The following is a 22,398-nucleotide window of genomic DNA, read 5'->3' on the forward strand; positions in this document are numbered from 1 at the left end:
AAATGAGGTCATTTCAGCGCTTGGCAAACAATCAAAAGCTTAAAAAATGTCTGTACCCTTTGACCCTGCGGTTCCATTTCTAGGAACTTAACCTTAAGAAATAAAAGATGTACACGCAGGATCAGCGATAAGAATGTTCATTACTGTATATTTGTAGGTGGAAAAAGCAGGTTATCAGATAGCACTTGCAACTTACGTTCTTGCTTGAATATGAGATGTCTAAAGCTGCTTATTTTTGCTGAGCGGGGAGGAAGAAAAGACCAGAAGTAATACCGAAGTGTTAATGTAGCTTAACTATAGTGGGTAGGATTGTGAGTGGGTGATTTTTATTTTCTTCTCTGTGCTATTATGTATTTTCTAAATTTTTCTAAAATAAATACTTGTATGATCAAGAAAAAGAAAAGGAAAAAATTAAAGAAAGAAAGAAATGAGGCCATCTCAGCAAAGGATTCAGTGGAAGGGAGTACCAGCCCCGCTGTGTGGAAATATTCTTTTTGCTCTGTTTTCTTTCATCCCGATCATTTTGCCAGAAAGTAGAAAAGTAGAAAAGAGACTCAAATAGTTACTTTCTACTCAGACTAAAAATAGGTTCTTAGCAGGTCCAAGGAAAGAAAGAAAGGAATCTGGAAGTGATAGAATAGTTGCTGAAGCTATATAGGTTTCGTCAAATGTCCTGTGAGCAGCGTTTGCATTAACTGAAGAGATCACACCTCCACTGTGAAAGATGAGCAAAGGCACAATTGGTGGAAAGTGGGATGCTGGTAGGGAGTGAGGGGACAGCTGCAAAACACAGGATCCAGATTGCGGGGCTTTTCCAATATTCACGGGAGGCTGTGCCATTTGCCACTCCGCTGCCGTAGCAGTAGTATAGCTTCCCACTCTTACTGTCACTCCAGTGCACTCTCCCTTCAGTGATACCTCAAAAAATATCAAGAAAAGCTATGTCTACTGCCAAAGAGAAGGGAGCCTGCTTCAGATGCCAAAGCAATTCTGTATGGGATTATTTCACCAGTGTGCTGCAACAGATTAACTCACTCACCCATCCCAACTCAGTTCTGGTCTGAAAATGGCATCAGAGGTTGTTTTGTGTACTCAGGTGACATTCACCTCAAGGGTTAATTATCTGTTAATTTATTGTAACCATTCTTAGTTTACCTTCTTTCACACATTGCTCTCACTCTTTCTTGATGCATAATTGTTTGGTTAAAGAATTTGCTGCCTTCTTCCCCACCCTCTTGAAAAAGGCAAACTATATGCATTTTCATTTCCATTGAAGAAATTGGTATGAAAGAATATATGACAAAAAGGACCAAGAAAAAGTGAGTAACTGGAAGTCAGCAAAGTGAATTAAAAAAAAAAAAAAAAAAAAAACTTAAAAAGACAAGAAGGCTGTTTGCAAAGAATCTTGTTATTATTGCCAAGCCTAGTTACCTATGTGACTTTATTAATTTGTTTTAGTTGTGATGATCCAGAAGTGGAGGACTATGGAAACAAATGGAGCATGAGTGCTATGCTTAGGTACCTGAAACAAGAAGGCAGAGATACAACCGGTGAGTACTGGGCCTTTTTCCTTCTTGACTTCTCTTCTTTGGATAACTTCATCATTGTCTCTTGCCAGGAATCATTCTCTATTGCTTTGATAGTGTTGCTGAGATGGGATGATTGTCCTTGGTGTTACTTTTTCCTGCAGTTGACAAGCTAGGGAACAGGTTTTCCATTACCCTCAAAATCCCTTTTCTTGTTTCTGGTCTGAAAGGCGTAACTTTTTCCTTTAATTCTTAGTGAATTTACCCTTCTTGAATGTTGAACTGCTGACTAAAATATGGTCAGCTTTTTATATAACAAATTGCCTGTCTCCATATTGGCCCCAAGTTTTGAGTTTTCTAAGTTAATCTCTCTCATTCATGTTGCTGAGCTGGAGAATGGGCACTGTTTGAGCACAGGGCTTCAGATCAAGATGGGCACAATTGCTGAGCCTTGAGCAGAATGGGAAACTGTGTGCCAAAAGAGACTGTCTCAGTTTACAAGGGGAAGGGTCATGGGGAAGTGTAAGAAAGGAAATGAGGCTCCTATTCCATTAGGTGTCTGTCTTTTGTCATAAGAGGCCACCTGAGGGTATCCTTTGGCACCTACATTCTTGACTGTGTTGATCTGTTCACAGATATGCCTGCCTCCATAGCACCCATTCAGAAGTCTGCCATATAGAGACTTTTTTGACTGAGCACGCATGCTTTTATAGTTACATTGTTATCTGGAATCCAGTTCCTAATCCATGTATTTTGGTATTGAGTCTGAAATTTAAAACTTTTTGTTTGCAGCATTGATGGCCCATGTAGAAGACCTGATCATTAAGACTATAATCTCTGCTGAACTAGCTATTGCTACTGCCTGTAAAACCTTTGTTCCTCATCGCAGCAGTTGTTTTGGTAAGGAGACTCGAGAAGCTTAACATGTTTGTGAAGAGGATCTTGGGAAGTTGGATGGGATTCTTGGGTAGAGAGGCTTAGTGATTCTGTAGCAGGAAGAGGTATGTGATGGACTTTTGTTTCTTTCTAAGCTCATGTAGCATATGAAGAACCTACTAAGAGGCCAATAGTGAGCTTGGTCAGAAGTCCCCTGAGGAATAACTAGCTTTCTGTGTGGGAAGCAGGGATTGGAACGAACGTGTTGGTCTTTCTGTCAGAGCGCAGTCAGAAAAAGTCTGCAACAGACTGTACAGGAATCCAACTCTAACAAATATATTCCAGAGCTCCTTGGCAGCCAGACTGGGAACAGTTCCAAGAAGCCCTGGCTGGTACCAGTATGTGCTTTCTCCCATTTTCCGATGACTCCTCCTTTTTGTTTGAGTCTTCTTTCTAGTGTGTTCCTCCCCCTCCTCTCTTTCTCCCATTCCTCTTCCACTTTCTTTTCTTCCTCTTTCTCTTCCCCTTCTCCTTCCCTTCCACTCCACCCCCAACTCCCTGACTGCACAGAGAAGGAATAAGCAGTTCACAGCTACAGGATCAGGAAATGTTACCTACTGACCCTAGCTGTGATGGTGGCACTGAGGGTGCCTATGGACATTGCTTCCTATGTGGAAATGAATGGGTTTGTGATTGCCCATGTGAATGTCTTTAAAGTCACATAGGCTTTTGACAGTGTTAGGCTTTGTTAGTAAAATACACTAGGGTCTTTGACGGGGAGGATGATTAAAGTGTGGTGTGGAGTGATACAGGTAGTAAGGATATGAGAGTCATGGCTTGCTTAGAAGGCAGAGCAACAGGGAAATAAAGAACATGGGTTTTAGAGCCTGACAGCCTTAGTTTGTAACTATATATATCCCTATCTAGTTTTGTGATTTTCAGCAAGTTACTCTAATCCTGTTTCCTCAGCTATAAAATGGCAGTAATGATGGTGTCCTCCTGAGAGTACCATGAAGATCAAATGAGATGATGCACACAAAGCACTTGACACAATGTCTGGCCCTTACGTTGTACTCAATACAAATTATTTGTTATTTTTATAATTAGATGTCATAATTCTTGACCACTTTAGCAGATTATCATAACAGGCTATATTTGAGGGACACTTGAAGGGAATTGTTGAGATTTAGTAGAAGATGGTAGATAAATCAGGACCTAAAATTATATGGGAAAAGAAGAGGTTGTAATATACTTTTTAAAATACATATCTGATCATGTCTTCTAAAATCCTTAAATGGTTCCCTAGGCTTAAATTGTATAATGGAAACTTGGTATGACCTGAAAGCCTTCTAAGGTAACTCAGGTAACTCTTCTAGAATTCCATTTCCCCTCATATACCTTATAATCCAGCTGTGCTATACTATACTTCTAAGCACTCTGTGCTTTTGTGCCACTGTATGAGTTCTGCTGTTTGGCCTAAAAACTCTCCTTCTGTCTCTGCCTTGCACACTGCTATTTCTTTTCTAAGATTTAGTTCTCCATATTGCCTCCTCCCTCATGCTGTTCTTTTTTTTGAGACAAGGTCTTGCTCTGTTGCCCCGGGTGGAGTACTGTGGCATGATCACCGTTCACTGCAGCCTTCATCTCCTGGGCCCAAGTGATCCTCCCATCTTAGTCTCCCGAGTAGTTGGGACTATAGGCATGTGTTATCCTGCCTGGCTAATTTTTTAAAAAACTTTTTGTAGAAATGTGACCTCACTATGCATTATGCTTTTCTGTGCTTATTTGGTCATTCTCTTTTCCTATCACATCATGATGTTTTGTTTATACATACACTTCCTCAGCAGTGTCTGAGTTTATTTTCTTGAATTTATAATAGTGTCCTTTCTTCCCATTTCACTCTATTTCTGCCAAACCAGAGCTTTCAACATTTCTCTGGTCCCCTTTTTAAATTTTGTTTGTTTGTTTGTTTAGTTTTGTATTACAGACAGGGTCTCACTGTTGCCCAGACTAGAGTGCAATGACACAATCATATTTAGCTCACTGCAGCCTTGAACTCGTGGTCTCAAGTGATCCTCTTGCCTTGGCTTCCCCAAATACTGGGCTTACAGGCATGAGCTACCAAACCTGGTCCTTTTCTTGCTCGCTACCTCTGCATCTGTTTTACCTTGTGTCTGAAATACCTTTCTTGTGTTACTTTACCTAATCAATTACGGACATTTTTCAAGACAAAGTCAAGTGTCACTTCTTTGGTGATTTTTTTTCTAATGCTCCCATAGTTAGCCTGCCCTGCCCCTATACCCCCAGCACTCTGTTTGTTTGTAACTCTACAATAGTATCTGTATGTTGTCTGGTAGTCATGTGTGTATTTGTCTCCTGTAGCCGACTGGAAACTGCTTGAGGACAGTAAGAATATCTCCGTCAGTTTTGCCCCCACCATGCATGTTAGCACTTTTTAAAAAAATTGAAACAGGATCTCACTATGTTGCCCAGTCTGGCCTTGAGGATGGGCTCAAAGGATCCACCTGCCTCAGCCTCCTGAGTAGCTAGGACTATAGGTGTGTACCACCATGCCCAGTTGCATGTCAGCATCTTTTGCTCTTAGAGGATGTTCAGGAAATGTTTCTTGGGTGAATGATTGGCACTTGCTTTAATTGCTTTTTTGGTGGCCTGACAGTAGACTTCCCAATGGATCTGGTTTGGTAATGGCCTAGAACTCTTAGAATTATTGTAGACTGTTTGAGGATGGGGTTGGGGGGTTGGGACTAGGAGCATAACTCCAACTTCCAAAACCTCATTAGATTTAAATAATAAATAAAGGTTTATTTTTCTACATCTACTTGGCTCTTATATGAGGGTAAATTTCTGATATCCCTTGTAAAAATCTTTGTTCTAACTAGTTAATTATAAAACCTTTTCTGAATGTTTCCTTTTTTTGGTTTGTTTGTTTTACAACTTGATTGCCTTTTGGAAGCTTGGGAGCTTCATTATTGAACTTATTGGCAGTAGAATGTTCGGACGTGAAAGAAGCTGTGACTTTCTCTGACTCAGTGAAATACCCCTTAAGTGCATTTCATCAGCCATGGGTCTCCTTTCTTCCTCCCTACTTGTGTTCAGCTTTAATAAACTGAATGCATCTGGAGTTTTTTAAGTTGTTGACTATCTTCTTGGCTTTTGTGGTTCTAATTCCACTTCCTGTCAGCCCTGGGATTTTGTGTGCTTCATTAACCTCATCCCATCAGATATGATTTTGTATACGTGTGTATGTTTGTATGAGTCTCTGCCTCCCACTGACTCCTAACTTCCCCTGGGGTTTAAGTTACAAGGAATAAGCTAGTTTTTTCCCATTTATTTTAGAGTAAACAGGAATTGAAAGCTTCCCAGAAGATTTTGGCTTAAACAGAGCATTCGTGCTTTTAGGGGAAACCAACAGACCAGACATGGGGTTCACTATATTCTTTTGGTGGTTGTTCCTGTCCTTCCATCTTATGAATCTCTGCCAGGGGCATTCCTTTACTATTTCAGTATTTGTGTTCTACGATCTCTTTCCCATCCTACCACCTGTAATGTTCAACTATGTTTCCAGGTATCTTCAATATCCCATCCTATTTATTTATACATTCAATTTTTCTTCAGTTCCTGCTGTGGGCAAGTCATAGGTTAGCCTTTCAGCAGTGTATTACCATCAAGTTTGTTCCTCTCAAACCAAATTTTATGTAGGATAAGATATATATATATATATATCTCCATTGCACTATTAGTGTTTAAATGTAGACTTGAGAACCTATACAAACTACCTGAAACTTTGTCATTTAATGCTTTTTCCTGGATTTGCACATCTGGTAAGGACCTTAGAGAATAATTAGTTCAGATGTACAAATTGAAACCCTGAGAAATGAACTCTTGTCCCAGGTTCTAGAGTTAGTGAGTGAAATAACTCAGGTCAAAATGACTCAGCTTGGATCTATGGGGCTTCAGAAGATGGGTTTTGGCAATCAAATAATCTTGATCTTAAGATTTTGATTTATAGAATTTTTTATGCCTCCCTCAATAAGACAGATTTTTTACAATCTAATTTTTGCTGCCTTCCAAGACTGTGAAAATATGGTACCATGTGAAATAATATGCTTAAACAGCAATCCTTTAAATATCCTTAGCAAATTGGCATTGTGAGATACAACTGGCTATGAGAATAGCTTTTTGACCAGTTGAAGAAAAACAGCCAAAAACAACAGGATGTTAGCTATTCTTTAAAGATGTTGCTGCTGACAGTGGCTTTATCTCTGTGTATGAGCATGGCTGAAGTCATGGGTTGTGACCCAGGCCTGGGATCATGGGGACAAGTTGTGGGGCCACTTATAGAACTGATCAGCCTGGCCTTGTTGTGATCAGAGCCCAGTGACATGTTTGCTCAGGACCAGCCATGCCCCCAGTACACCTCTCCGTTGAACAATACCTGGTTTGGTTTTCTATTGCTACCATTCTTGACCATTTCACAGGGTAGCCTGAGGTTCTTATAGGGAGGGTGTCCATAAATAATTGTTGGAGGAATGAAAGCAGGCAGTGTACATTCTCCAACAATGTAAACTACTTGGCCACCCACAGAAAAATAATGAGAGTCATCAATTTCTTCACTTTTTGAAATAATCTCCTTTTTTGGTTTATCATATACCCCTGTTTAGATGGGAAAGGAAGTTTACTACAGAAGAAACTTATGTAGGAAGTATCTCCTGTTTATCAAGCAAACATTGGTTATTTCCTTTAATTTAGTTTTCACTGGTTATTTCTTTTTAGTCTTCAGCAATTTTGATTGGTATTATCTGTGTTTTATAGACATGGAAAAAAGATTCAGAAAGGTTAAATAAGTTGTCCTAGGTCATGCAGCTAATAAATGGCAAAGCCAAATTTGGGAGCCAGGTCTCTCTGGCTCTTTCTCCACCCACATAAAGACATGTCCTTATGAGTCCGGCCACTTTTGGCATGCCCCATATCCTGGATTCTCCCTCTGCTCTGCCGTAACTGGATCTCAGGAAAGATGATATCATCCTTTCTAGCAGATCAGGCCTGGAAAGGACACTCCTTTTGCTCTAGTCCTAAATACTCCTTTCAAATCTACCTTTACATCTGGTAACCAGATAGCAAATTGATTTCTTGGACTACCTAACAAATTTGCTGTGGGCATTTTCTTTTCATTTTCTTGTGGGTCTGCTTTTTTCTAAAATTCTCCTTCTGGACCCCATATAAAGACTTCCTCTTTAGCTTTTCAGTTTGAATCCAAAGCCAAGGTAAAAAGAATTTCCTTCATACAATAGCATTTCAGTGGCAGTGAGTTCTGGCTAATGTCAGCACTTTCCATTGCCTCAGGGACGACAGCTTCAGCTGGGACTTTATTTCTGGGGAGAGTTAGTGGATTGATCCAAAATTAGTGGTGTGACATGTTTAGTAATCTATTAGGCCTTGGATGGATTATTATTTTCTTGAGAAAATGTTTTTTTCTCCCTCTCTCCCTAAACTATCTTTTATCAGGCTTTTTCTTAATACAGCTTTAATATGTAAAGTTCTTCCTAAGAATCTCTCTTTTTTTCTTTATGATTGCTGGCTTTATTATAAATATTTCAAGTCTTGTGATCAGGGTTATTTTGTAGGAAGTGGCTGCCAATTATTTTGTCTTTCTCAAAAACTATGCATTCTTTTTCACTTAAAATATATTTATTTCATTCAGGATTTCCGAAGTATTTCCTATGTGCTAGTTATGGTGAAGGCTACTTGTAATACAGCAATGAATGAAACATGGACCCTGCCCTCAAGTGATAGGGAGGAGCAGACATGAAATGATAAATGACAGTACAAGTAGTATAAGTGACTCAGGTGCTCTAGGAATGTCTAAGAGTTACTAGCTATGCCTAGGGGATCCACAGAAAGCCATTTTTAACAGCAGGAATGTAATATACAACATACAGTGTCGTGACAGGATGTAATTTTTTTGAAATGGTAAGAAGTATGACTAGATGTAGTGTGCATAGAATGGGGGAATAGGAGATAGGGTTATGGAGGTGGATTTGGACCAGAATATAAAAAATTGACAAGTTTAAATTCATCGTGTAGCTAACAGACAGCCACTGGAAGTTTTTGAGCAGGGGAGCAATAGGATTATTATTATTTTTCTTCAACTTTTATCATAATTTGATCCAAAACTTAGGATGACAGAATTACAATAAAGGGATACGGTACAATGTTACTAGCAGTGACTGACTTAAAATCTTCTAGGAACCAAGCTGACGTCAGTGTCTATTGTTGGAACAGTTCACTGCCTATCTCAATGTGAGTTAAGTTTGTTTTTTTAAGAAAAGTATAATTCTGATGGCCTTGAAGAATGGCCTACAATTAGGAGAGGCAAGTGCTAGGGAAATGACTAAGGTGGTAAGAGGTGTGCTGTGATAATATATACTTACCATGGTGACGCAGCAATCTCACTCGTAGATATTTTCCCAGAAGAACTGAAACCATATGTTTTTACGAATACCTGTGTACAAATGTCTATAGCAGCTTTATTAATAATTGGCAAAAAATGGAAACAATCCAAATGTCCATCAACTGTTGAATGGATAAATAAATTGTGTTATGTCCATATAATGAAATACTACTCAACTATAAAAAGGAATGAACTACATTATTGGTATGTGTAACAACATAGGTAAATCTCAAAAGCACAATGCTAAGTGAAAGAAGCCAGTCTCAAGAAACTACATATTACATTAATTTCATTTATTTAACTTTCTGGAAAAGGCAGAAAGCAGACAAAAATAAGATCAGTGGTTGCTGAGGGTGGGAGTGCGACTGGAGAGGGGCAAAAGGGAATGTTTGTTAAAATTGTCCTGTGTCCTATGGTGGTGGTAGACAACTGCATCTATTTGTCAAAACTCACCAAAATGTATACTTTAAAAGGGTGAATTTATTGTATGTAAATTAGACTTTGATAAATCTGCCTGAAAACAAAAAGCAATGATAGATGGATGAACCTCAGAAACATGGTAGATGAAAGACACCAGACTCAAAAGAGTATATACCATATGATTCCATTTATGTGAAATTCTAGAATAAGCAAAACGAATCTGTGGTGAAAGAAATAAGACTAGTTGTTGTCAGGGATGGGGGAAACGGCAGGATACTTACCAGGAAGCAGCACAAGGGGTCCTTTTGGGGTGATGGAAACATTCTGTGTGGGCTGATAGGCATGTGGGTTACATGGATATGTCCAATTTTCAAGACTTGTCAAGTTGTACGCTTAGATCTAACTCTTTCATCATATGTAAATTATTCCTCAAAAGGGAACAGAGAAGATTAAAGAGATTAAAGAGGAAGAAACTGGCTGGGCACAGTGGCTTGTGCCTGTAATTCCAGCACTTTGGAAGGCCAAGGAGGGTGGATCACCGAGGTCAGGAGTTTGAGACCTGCCTGGCCAACATGGTAAAACCCCATCTCTACTAAAAATACAAAAATTAGCCAGGCATGGTGGCAGGCGCCTGTAATGCCAGCTTCTTGGGAGGGTGAGGCAGGAGAATTGCTTGAACCTAGGAAGTAGAGATTGCAGTGAGCCGAGATCGCACCATTGCACTCTAGCCTGGGAGACAAGAGCAAAACTCCATCTCAGAAAAAAAAAAAAAAAAAGAGAAAAAGAAACTAAAGAGAAAGATTAAAGACAAGAAAGAGTGATAGAGATTTGGTGATATCTTGTATTTGGGAGGTGGTAAGAGAGTGTTTCTAGTTTGAAGCCTGGTGGATGGGGTTACCATTCTCCAAGATGAAGAATAATAACAAACCAAACAGTTTTGGGGAAAGAAAACAAGGGCTCTTTTGTTGAGTGTTGAATACCTATGGAATATCCTAGTGAAGATGTCCAAAAGGCAATTTGAATTATGAATTTGGTGTCCTGGAGACACTTGGTTAAAGATGTGATCATCATATTAATTGTGGCCATGAGAATACATGAGATTGCCTAAGGAGAAAAGTAGAATTGAGAAGGAAGGAGACCTGAGAGTGTCACCCTGAGCAAACTTACCACTGAATATCTGGGTAGAAGAGAAGGAAGGAAAGGAGGAGTGGAAAGATGAGAATCAGAAGAGAGCAGTGTCCTGGAACCCAAGGGAGAAGAAAACTCCAATAAGTTAGGGGTGGTCATCAGTTTCAGATGTTTGGGCTTAGCAATAGGGTAGTCTTTGGTGATCATACTGAGAATTATCAGTTATTAGAGAGGGAGCAGAAGCAAATTCTTGGGGCTGGGAATGAGTAGGTATTAAGAAGTTCAGACTGCTAAGTGTAGATTGCTTTTTCAAGGACCCATATTAAAGAGGTAGGGAGCTAAGTTTGCTTTAGTTTGGCTAGGGGCTGAAGGAAATATTTCTTACTAAGGAAAATTGTCCTGGGGAAATGTTCCATAAGGCGTAGCAATAGTCCTTTGAAAACACTTGCTCTTCTGTCGTGATAAAGACAACACAGAAAGAGGAGCTCTCAGAACTGGAAAAGCCCAGCTAGCTCGCACCCATTCATGACAGGAAAGTTGGTGTATCTCATTGTGGATACTGAGTTTTTGAAATTCTCGTTACTGCTGCCAAAACACTCAACATTAAAAGATGAGGAAGTTGATTATGCTCAGCACAACCTACTCTTTACCTTTTAAAATCTTTAATGTCCATAGAAAATACCAAATACCAATAGTAAGTTTAAAAGGTTCTTATAAGGACTCTAGTAGCCTGCCGAGGACCCAAGTTATTTTTCTTAAGCTGAATTGATTGGGTTCAAAGAGGAAAACCTGATACAGAAGCTATCATTCCACCCCATTCCTCTCTCCTAATGCCAGCCTTTGAGGTGAGCTGGGTTTTGCACTATGTTATAATGCTGTCACATACCAATATATATTTCTTCTCCAACTCTTAAATGATAGTAGGTCCAAGCCTGGTATGTGTACAGATGTAGTTACATTCGAGGCTTGATTTTTTTAGTTTGGGTACCCTCTTCATAGAGGTTGTTTAGCAGTAACATGATTTAGTCATCCAAATGAAAATTAATTTAGCTTTGTGAAGGATGTTTTCTCTCTAGGTCATTTTTCCCCCTCGTATTTCCCAGAATAGTGGTTCTCCGCCTGTCAACTGAGATTATTGGAATTTGCCTCTGATTTGGGGAAATGGTTAAGTAAACCTGTAGCTGCTTAATGCAAGATACTTAAATAGTGGGTTTCATTGATTGTTAATCTGATTCAAATTTGTCTTCATTTGTAGCTGATTCTGCAAACCTGATCAATATGTGCATCAATCATTATTTTCACCCTGTTCTTACTATTAATAATATTACCACTTTATGAAACAGTTGAATCCTGTGCTTCAGCTTTTAAACAATGAAGAGAGTACTCTTTTTCTTCAATCAAATGTTGTGTTCTCTCGCTTATATAAAATGTTAAAGTGGACTTGTAGATTTTGCAAGTAGATTTTTCCTTTTAAATGCCTTATTTAGTGCTATATCACAAATGATTTTTCTCAGGTTAAAGGGGCAATATTCTACAAGATTACTGAAGATTACATTGGCTATTCAGAAGAATGTATTAGCCGTTAAAAGCTATGAATTCTATGAAAAGAAGATAGGTGAAATAGCTTCCTTTTCTTTATATTTTAAACTATAGGTAATATATAAATTTTGTATAGTTACTTGAAGGTGATCCCATCTCAAACTCTTGTATAGTTTGTGATGATTTTTGCAAATTAAATGGAATCCCGTATAATTACTATGGAAGCCAATTCATTCATGGTAACTTTTCCCTAGAGGATTTAGAATATGCATGTCTAACTGAGTTCATACTGCCATATATATGTAAATAGCATCCAGATATTGACAAACAGTGATTAATAAACAGGCTAAAGGAAACCAAAGGATGCTAACAAAATCTCAGAAAGAGAAATGATTTCTCCAAGTTCCACAGTGTAGAATCATGGGGACAACTAAGGTCTCTAGATTCCCATTCTAGGATTCTTTTTTTTTTTCCCACCCAGGCTGGAGTGCAGTGGTGGGATCTTGGCTCATTTCAACCTCCGCCTTCCGGTTGTAAGCGATTCTCCTGCCTCAGCCTCCCGAGTAGCTGGGATTACAGGCGCCCGCCACTACGCCCAGCTAATTTTTATATTTTTAGTAGAGACAGGGTTTCACCATGTTGGCCAGGGTGGTCTTGAACTCCTGACCTCATGATCTGCCCACCTCAGCCTACCAAAGTGCTGGGATTATAGGCATGAGCCACCATGCCCGGCCTTACTCCAGGATTCTTAATACATCATGTAACTTCAGACTTCCTGTGTTCTAGAAGACAGTTTTGGGAGCCATCTTTTTAGAGTCTATTTTTTTGTTTTCTGAGAGTATTGATAAATTTAAAAATCCTTCTTGAAGCAAGGAAATTTGTATCAGAATTAATTTCTGGAAAATACCTGGTTGTGTTCTGTGGGTGTGAGCTCAGGTCTGTGACCTCTGATCAAACAGAAAGGAAGGTAGTGTGGTAGTGTTTACTTCTAGAGAAAAAATATAAGCAGCGTTTTTGAGGGTCACAGGATGGGATGTTTAGGAGTGATGTTATATATATATATAAAAATATACACATATACATACACATACACACAGACACACAAAGGACTGTACTGTTATTTTTGTAGAGAAAGTCTCACTAATAATATGAAGGGTTCCAAAGTTAACCTCTCATCCCTGAACTTGTTAAATGAAACCAGGCATTGTGGAAAGAAAACTTGCTTCTGGGTCTTGCTTTCTCTTTGCAACAGTTGGGAAGGTAAAGAAAGAGAATCAATACAGAATCCAAAAACTTGATCTCTGGCTCCCACCCTTCTTAAATAATATCAGTGGTGCAAGATATCTTGTCGCACCTGTGCTCTGCCACCACTGGCTTTCTCTTTTCTTGTCTGTCCTTCGGTTCATGTTGGGCCAGTGTGTTTTATTTTCTGTCTTCAAAGGGAAATTGAAACTGTAGGAGAGGGGAAAGAATAAATACATTTAGATGTCTTCCTGACCTAGGTTGCAAAAGCCATATCTTGGTTTAAGAAAATGTGATGGAAGGATTCTAGAGAAATGCCTTCAGGAGAAGTTTCTGTTTTCAAACTTGGCAGAGAGGGGCTGGGGGGCGGGAAATTCAGAGCAGGCCTAAAGCAGCGTTGGTATTGGTTGTGCTTGTTTCATTCCTCCCTACCCACCCTTTCTTTGTGCCCATAAGCACAGCAGAATCCTGCTTGTTAACTATTCTAGAGTCAGGTTGCTTTCTGTGTAGGATTTAGGAACATCAATAGATAGTGCATGATAAAAACAGTGGAATTTTATAGCATTGTTTTCTTATTCCTAGAGCTTGATTAATTTCTCTTGAACTTGAGAGATTCTTGAAAGATTCTCTGCTTCTACTTCTACTCACTACTTATACTTAGTGAGTTTCTAGGCCTGGGAGTTATGAGATTGAGTCTTCTAGATCTTTGTGTGGTTGTGGCATGGAAAATGATCTTGTATATTGTGTTGTGTTGTATTTCTAGAACTCTATGGCTTTGACGTGCTCATAGATGCTACTCTGAAGCCATGGTTGTTGGAAGTGAATCTCTCTCCTTCTTTGGCCTGGTAAGTCAGTTCCATCAACTAGAAAAGGACAAATCTTCAAGTAGTACTTAAAGCACTTTTTTTTTTTTTGGATCATTTCTTTTGGCACTAGAAGACTGTTTTTTTCCTAGTTATTAGATAGAGATAACCAGACGTTCTTAAATTAACTGGTTTATGGCATAATATCAAAGTGCATATGACAACCATGAATCTCTGTCTTCCTAGTCAATTTACAATTATATGATTCCTGTTTATTAGGTTTCTAAGGGATGATTCTTGCATTCAGTTTTATCCCTGTATTTTTTTAAACAGTAAGTCTTCTATTAAGGGTCAAGAAATACATAAGATATTATATTTCCTTCATTACCAAAAGTTTTACAGGTTCAAATCCACATATACTATAAAGGTATAAACCTGGATCTAGGGCCATGTGGATAATATGTGGTCCTTTTACCCTGTCCCATGTTTAAAGTCATCCAAGTTTAAAGTCAAAAACTTCAAGACAACTTAAAAAAATTTTTTTTTACTAACCTGTTGTTTACAAGAAGAAAATAAACGTATTTTTCAATACCAGGGAAGATTCTTATTATATTTGCAGCTACAGCCAGAATTTCTGTTCGCTGTACACTTCTCTAAACAGAGAACTCTAGAGATTTATGCCAAAGACCACCCAGCTGCTGTGTTTTTAAGGATGAGAGATATTGGCAAAATGCCAAGGAATCAAATAAAGACAGATTGACTACTTTTAGAGTGAGAGTTTGGCTTAACTTCCGTAGTAAGGTGTAGAGCTAGATATTACAGATGCTTCAGATGTTACGCAGCTTTCGTCAAGTCAGCCTTTTGCAGGTTGTCCAGTAAAGTATATTATACTATCCGTTAGAAGTTAGAAATCCCCAGAATGAGGCACTGAGTAGCAGCCAGAGCAGTTTGGTTCGTGGAAGAACACCTCAGCACTGAAGCCACTGTGGCCATCACCGCCACAGGGAGGCCTCTTGCGTTTGGTCACTGTTGTTTTTGTTTTCATGTGGGTTTCCCCCCATCTGGTGAGATTTTGGTATAACTTGTATTTTTTTTTTTTTGCCCTATATGCAAGCCTGCAAGCCTAAGAAGATTGTTTTAGAGCAGACAATAAAGACTTTAAAAAGTACCAATGTGGCTAGAGTTGCTTCTCTTGCATGTGAATGTGACTTGACTGTTGCAGCAGCAAAAAGTAATTTGAATGGTGGTGGGCACACTCATAAAAGAGCATACTGAAAATCTGAACCTCTGAAATCCACAGTTTTAATGAAGCAGTATAATCTTGACTTGCGCAAAATTTGAATTGCACAAGACCTTCTGGTATAAAGAAAGTTGCATGTTAGAGAATCAATGGATGGTGCTGCGTTTGCATTAGAGAGGACAAATTTAACACCAGGATTTCATTTCTCATATTTTTGCCCAGAATTTTTCCCCCACCCCAACCCATGGATTTTATGGGCTTTATATGTTGCTCTTCATTGACATTTGGAAACTTTGCTATATTGGGACCCATTAGAGGGCGGCTATTCTGTTAACCTACACACTTATCAATTGCTCTTTTCTTTCTCTGTTCTGTTAGTGATGCACCTCTGGACCTAAAGATTAAAGCCAGTATGATTTCAGATATGTTCACTGTTGTAGGTGAGTAGTAGTATTTTCTGAACTGGACTCACATAAAAATTAACTAGAGTGTCCATTTTGTCAGACTCCGTAGGTTTTGCCAACTGGCAATTCCTAAGCCATGCTGAATGGTTTGTCTTAAAAAATTATATTTTCAGGGAAATGTTTTTATGTTTCTATGCCCTTTGGCTCCATCCTGTCCTGAGGCTGAACCACAACTAAGGCTGAGACTTGGGGCACAGGAATTAGGAGCTGAGGAAGAGAATTAGCAAAGATCTGGAGAAGGTGTATTTCTCTCCAAGCTGGGAAAGTAAAACCCACTGAAGAAGCCTTGTTACAAAGGAGACTGGCGCTATATTTCTGCTAGACAGTCTCTACTGGTCTCTATGTGATCCCTTCTGTAGTAGTTATAACCAAAGCAGCCCAAAGAAGAAATCTCATTTTAAGTAGATAAGCCAAAACTTTGAAGTGGAGATGGGCAGTCAGGTGGGTATTTTGTGGGCTTGTTGGGTTTTTTTTAGGTATTATAAAAAGATATAATAAAATAAATTTGAGATAAACTAGTACCTGATGTACCCACAAATGCTATAAAACTTAGCTACTCTATTTTCCCTGGATGAGAATCTGCTTCTTTTTAGGAAGTAAGTGAAATTAGCTGAAGTCCAATTTCCAAAGCCATAGATAATCTACAAAGCCCATTTTGAAAGTTGCCAGTAGACCACCTTCTGCAGTTCCAGAAGTAGATCATGTAACAGGACAAGGCTGTTCACTTGCTTTCATAAAAATAACTTTATTTTCCAGTCATCATCCAGGTAGCCACTTTAAAGTAACTTGCTTTTATTAACAACTGTGTGTTTCAAAATGGTGATTTGCAGTTATTCTTAGGTTCATCAAAAATCTGCATCTCTTTCTCACTCAGAATCACATTTCAGCTACCCAACCAGCAAGGTTCATTCATCTGCATATCTCCCTTTTCTTGTCTCTAGTTATGGTGGTTCAGAGTTGAAGCAGAGTGCATGTGGGAGAATTGTGCATTATCCTCCTGAGGATAGATCTCTGATATTTATGACAGTGAAACTGAGTTTGTATATCTAAAGAAAAGGTGCAGCCAGACCTGCTAATTTCTTAGAAAATGGCAGGTTTTAATGTTGCCCATTCCCCATTCAGGATTTGTGTGCCAAGATCCTGCCCAGCGGGCATCAACCCGGCCAATTTATCCCACCTTTGAGTCGTCCAGGCGAAACCCTTTCCAGAAACCTCAGGTAAGCCAATTTTGCAGCAGGGAGCCTGAAGGAGGCTTACTGGGAAGTGGCAGCTGATGTAACTGAGGGAACGGAAGCACTGTGGGTATGAGGTCACTTAGAGCAGGAGAATTTGGGGATCACTCTAGACAGGAGGCAGTTATATTCAGCTGTGACTAATAGCTTATGCTTTCAACATTTTCCAACAAACTTACTCCCTGTTTTTTGTTTTGTCTTTTCTCTTGGCTTCTTTTTTCATTATCTTCCTTTCTGTTTTTAAAAATCACCCTTTCTTCCACCTCAGATTGATATGCTCAGAAACAAGGCACAGAGAAGGAGCCTATTAATTCTTAGTCATTACTGCGTTCTTTCTGGTCTTCGGACTAGCTTTGTAAAGAAGATGCTTTCTTGAAATAGTATCTTCTCTACAAGTAATTCTCCTCAAAGGACCCTCCATGATCATGAGTTATTGATTGAGGCTAAGTGAGGTAAAAGCCCAAAGAAACTTATACTTGTCTAAAATATCATTAATCAAGCATTGCTTCATTCTTTGTGTACTCTGCATTTTTGTTCCAGTTAAACCAATCAGCTAATCCTTCCATTTACTCATTCCATCATCTCGTCAGTCCCTGCCTGTTTTGACCCTGCTAATTTCCCACTTTTGTTTCTTGGCCTTTAACATTTCTTCTTATTTAAAAAAAAATCCACTTTGCTCTTCTATTCCCCTCTGGTTTGATTGCTTTGCCTGCTCAGACATTTTGGAAGTCTTTTCTTATTAAATCCATCATGACCTTTACTTTTCATTTTAACATTTATTTACCTCTTCTATACTACATTGTTTTGCATTCATTGATTTGTTGCTTTTAAATTGTTCTGTACTCTCCTGCCAGATTGTAGACTCTTTGAAGGCATAAGCAGCTTTTTCTTCCTACTCCCCATTTTCTCTTTCTTTTTCTTCTCCTCTCCTTTTATCTCTGCCCCAAATCCACCTTAACCCTTTACTCCTCACTTTTTTCCTCCCTTCTTCCACTCCCATTCCTCCTCTTGTTCCTTTTGCTAGCTAGTCTCATTTGGAGTAGTGCTATTTTCTGTTTGCCAAACTCATATGCTATTATTTATTCAGATAATTTTTTATTAGAACAGGGTTTTCAAACTCAAGTGCCTAGAGGGCCTGCAGGCAGGTAATATAAATGAGTAAATAGAGGCAGGTGTAAAACAGCTAAGAGTGATATGACTGAGGTAAACTGGAGCGGGCATACCTCATCTGAAAGGTGTGGCTGTTTTACTGATGTGCTCTAGCTAATTACTGTCATGCATAAGTGTGGGCCAGGTGTTATGAGATCTTCCTATTGTCAAGAGAAATCAGAAATCTTACTTTTAAATATTGGCAGCCACTTCATTAGAAACAATACTTTGCAGGCCAAGCATAACATGTCTTTGAGCTAGATTCAGTCTTTGCCTATCTATGACCCCATGCTGTAGAATTATTCCCTAATTAATGTTGGGATGTGGAACAGAGTGTACTGTATTTTAAAGGCTATTATCTTGGATTAGATATAAAATCACTTACCAGGGTTGTACTTGATCAGTGCATCATCACAGATCAAAAGGTTTTCTTTAATTTTTAATAAGGAAAAGTAGAGGATTAACCTAGGTATACTAGGAAAACTTAATTTAGGCAGTCACATTCCTTTGCAAATTGTTTCCTGCAGTATCTGTGGCAGGAACCACAGGATTATGTGTAAAGGATCATGAACATTTCTGTGCAGCTTTAACATAGTTTCTGCCAGGTTTCACTTCTAGAGGTAGTGTATTGCCAATCTTGGATGAATTGATCCCTTTTCTTAGTTTGCCTGTCAGCTTTATTGGCAACTCTTTGCAAACTCAAGAACATCTATTCAATGTTTGTTTTGCCAACTGGTAGGTAATGGCATGATTTCATCCATAAGCAGCCTACAGGACACTTATATAAAGCCTAAAGGAACTGTAGATTAGTTATGTGTACTGTGTGAAACCAGTTTGTCAGGTGGACTAGTTGACTTCAGGATCTTCAGTATCTGGCAGTAGGATTGTGCCCTCAGTGGTTAGAAGTTGAAGCTGGAATATATATGGCATAGGAGAAAGCAGTGTGAAAGATAATAAATGTTCTAACCTTCCAACTACAAAGTGTAGGGCTCTTGCTTTTAGTTTCTGCTCGGAGATTATTTTTTCCTTTTTTATATCATAGATCTATGAGATGGAAAATGTAGGCATATTAGGAGAAGATAAGGGTTTATTCCATTTTTCTGTGTTTTATAGCGTCCAGTATCTGCACAGTTTCAGTCATCAAAGGCCAAGCAGGTAAGTTCTAGATCTTTTGGAAACTTCATTCAAATTTTATTTTCATTCTCCAAATGAAAAGTTTTTTAGCTTTAGTTTTTCATGGTACATATTTTTATGTACCTATTTTTTTGTGCAGTTTATTAACAAAATAAATGAAAATAAATGCATAGAAGTCTTTTTGGTTATAGAATATAAGAGTAGAGGATACAGGAACTTAGGGATCCTCTTTTCCTGATAGTGATTATACCGAGATGGAGGCTGTTGAATTTAAATGATGAACAGGTGCTTAAAGGCGTATCTATCACTTTGACCAAAATATTCCAGGAAGGAAAATTTCCAGTTCACAAATGAACTTCATTTTTTTTTTTTCAGACATTTTACGAAACATACTGTTATCTATAGCTTAATACTGGAAATGTTTTCACATTGGGTGTTGGGTTGTATTTGCGTTCCTTAACAGGTGACATTTCAAATATGTAGTGATTTGCGGTTTATAAATCTTAGAAGCTCTGCCACAATAGTGTCTCAGATGCTACCTTTGAAATACAAACATCTTTCTTTCTGAATGATCAGCATTTGCTTTCTTTCTGTTTTTGTTAGCAGTGTTTGAGATTAACCATTGCTTTCTTCTGCACAGATTTTAAAAATTCTTTTTGAAGTAATAGGCTAGCAGTGGGGGTCCTGTGCCTGCTATTTGATGTTTTAGTATGAGGGATATAGATATTCTCATATATAAATATGTCACTGCAACTATTGTTTAGCAAAAAGCTCCAATATATTTATTTTGGCATTTGTACTCTCTGATGCAATTTCTGGTAAGCTTGAATGCTTGACTTGTAACTTTCTTAGCTACTGTTTCTGATAAAGTGATTTATATGGTTTATGTGAATCCAAGAAATGAAAAATAACTTACTGGATGCTTTGTCTAATATTTAGTAACTGATTAATGTTGTTCTGTAGTATGAGTTTTGGTGCTTAGTTGGTAGAATTCAAAACTTTATAATATGTAGTATTTTATATTTAGTAAATACCTAAGTATGCTAGCTGCTCCCATGGCAAAAAACAACAAAATAAGGCTGTTGACTCCAAAGAGATTATATTCTAAATATACCTGGAACTAATGTACTGAAAGGAGTACGTTAGGAAAGGAGTACTCTTTCATAGCCTGTGGCATTTGGCTCTAAAGAAGTGTTTTTGATATGTAATTCTAATTTATTTTTACTTGTTTATGTGAGACAGGGTGTCACTCCATCACCCAGGCTGGAGTGCAGTGACGCGGTCACAGCTCACTACAGCCTGGACTTCCTGGGCTCAGGTGATCCTCCCACCTCAGCCTCCTGAGTAGCTAGGACTATAGGTGCACACCACCACACCTGGCTAATTTTTTGTATTTTTGATAGAGATGAGGGTTTCGAATGGTTACCCAAGTTGGTCTGGAACTCCTGAGCTCAAGCGATTTGCCCGCCTCGGCCCTCCCAAAGTGCTGGGATTGCAGACATGAGCCACCATGCCCAGCCTTTGATATGTAATTCTAATCTTAATTTCTCATTATCAATTTTAATTCCATTACATCTAGTTGCATTGCTTGAATTCCCATAGGTTGTAATAGGCTTGTTGGAGAGCAAGACCTCTCTTTAATAGTGATGTATTTGAACACTTGCTTACACGACATCAAGCCTTTTTGGCTTTAGTCAGCCAGCTTTATACAAGTTGAATTCTTTGACTTTTATTGTTCTTTGCAATGTTCTATTTTGTCATTGTCTTTCTGTTAACGAAGCACTCTTAACTTCACAGGTATTTTCATGGGAGTTAAGTAAAAAATAAAAGTCTCTGTTCTGACTTTTTTGACTCTGTTTTTGACTGTACCAAGCTTTCTTTTTCTGTTGCTGTCAGATTGTGAATTCTCTTAGTTTTTGCCCTTTTTCTGCCTTTTCCTTTTTAAACCATTATCTCTATATTTCTCCTTTCTCTTTAATGTCCATGGTTCAAATTTTCCACTCACCAGAAATTGTATTGCATGGTACTGTGGAAAGAATATGGACTTTTACAGTCAGATAGACCTGGATTCAAATTTTAGCTCTGCCAAAAACTAGCAATTAGACCTTTGGGCAAGTTCTCTTACCTCTCCGAGGCTCAATTCCCACATCTGTTATGTGGGGATAATAATATATACATGAAGTTCTGGTGAGAAAGAAATGATAAAATAGAGGTAAAATATTCAGGATAAGTGCTAGACATGTAGTTTATACTAAGAAGATTTACTCCCCTTCACACTTTTGAGTCTTGATTTTCCCATTGTCACGATCTCTTGTTATTTTGATATTCACCTGTTTGTAGTCATGTTTTTCACATTTGCCATCATCCACAAATGCTCTTTTGTTTGATTCACTGCTATTTATCTTACAGTTACACTGTTTTCAGTTTTTGTTGATGTGTTATATTCTGGCACTAACCCCCAACTGGAAATATAATTTAGAATAAAAATTGTATGAAATTTTCTCAAATGCTTCTCTAAAATCCAAAGACATTTAATATATTGCTATAGTTCCCCTTTTAAAAATCTTGTCCTAAAAATCAAACATTTAAAGCATGTTTTAAAGTAAAGCATTCTCCATACCATTCTTCATAAGCCCATAATCCTCTAAATTATTAGGGATTTTTTGCTTTTAATATTTGTTCCATTATTTTACTGGGGATTCAAGTTAGATTTACCAGGCAGCAACCACCAGGAGCAAATTTCTTACATTTTTGAAAATTAGTACCTCATTTGGTTTTTTTCTAATCTGGTGCCTCCTCAGTTCTTCACAATTTTTCAGACATAATTATAAGTGGTTTTGGTAAGTTTTGTTTGTTTGTTTTTAAAGCCGATTTCCTTAATAACACAATGCATGTCTCTCAGATCTGCTGGCTTACATTTATTCCAAATTTCTAGATGTTGCATATCTCTTTTTATTTTATTTTATTTTTTACTGTTACACAAGCCTACTTACTTTCTCCCTTCCACCCGCCAGTTTCGAAGTATACCCTGATTATCAATATGTTTAAACCTTCTCTCAGAAACCATTTTTTTGGGTCCATTTCCACTCAGATTTATTGATAATGTGGTCTTTTCCATTTGTTTTCTTTCATTTGATAGCATTCATTTTGCTTTTAAATTTGATTTTACGTTT

General features: G+C 38.2%; 1 protein-coding gene across 3 annotated transcripts in view; it reads left to right on the forward strand.

Annotated features, from left to right (window-relative positions):
- The window catches only part of TTLL5 (tubulin tyrosine ligase like 5), a 292,858-nt gene that overhangs the window by 55,105 nt on the left and 215,355 nt on the right, over positions 1 to 22,398 (forward strand). For 2 of the 3 annotated variants that reach the window (XM_025392848.1, XM_025392850.1), the window contains exons 11-16: positions 1,459 to 1,550; positions 2,319 to 2,426; positions 13,967 to 14,048; positions 15,625 to 15,686; positions 16,833 to 16,927; positions 19,205 to 19,246. In XM_025392848.1, the coding sequence (XP_025248633.1) occupies positions 1,459 to 1,550; positions 2,319 to 2,426; positions 13,967 to 14,048; positions 15,625 to 15,686; positions 16,833 to 16,927; positions 19,205 to 19,246 (481 nt within the window). The remainder of the gene's footprint in view (positions 1 to 1,458; positions 1,551 to 2,318; positions 2,427 to 13,966; positions 14,049 to 15,624; positions 15,687 to 16,832; positions 16,928 to 19,204; positions 19,247 to 22,398) is intronic. The other variant, XM_025392849.1, reaches the window with a different exon arrangement.

The sequence above is a fragment of the Theropithecus gelada genome, chromosome 7b (assembly GCF_003255815.1).
Source record: "Theropithecus gelada isolate Dixy chromosome 7b, Tgel_1.0, whole genome shotgun sequence".
In the NCBI taxonomy this organism is placed as follows: domain Eukaryota; kingdom Metazoa; phylum Chordata; class Mammalia; order Primates; family Cercopithecidae; genus Theropithecus; species Theropithecus gelada.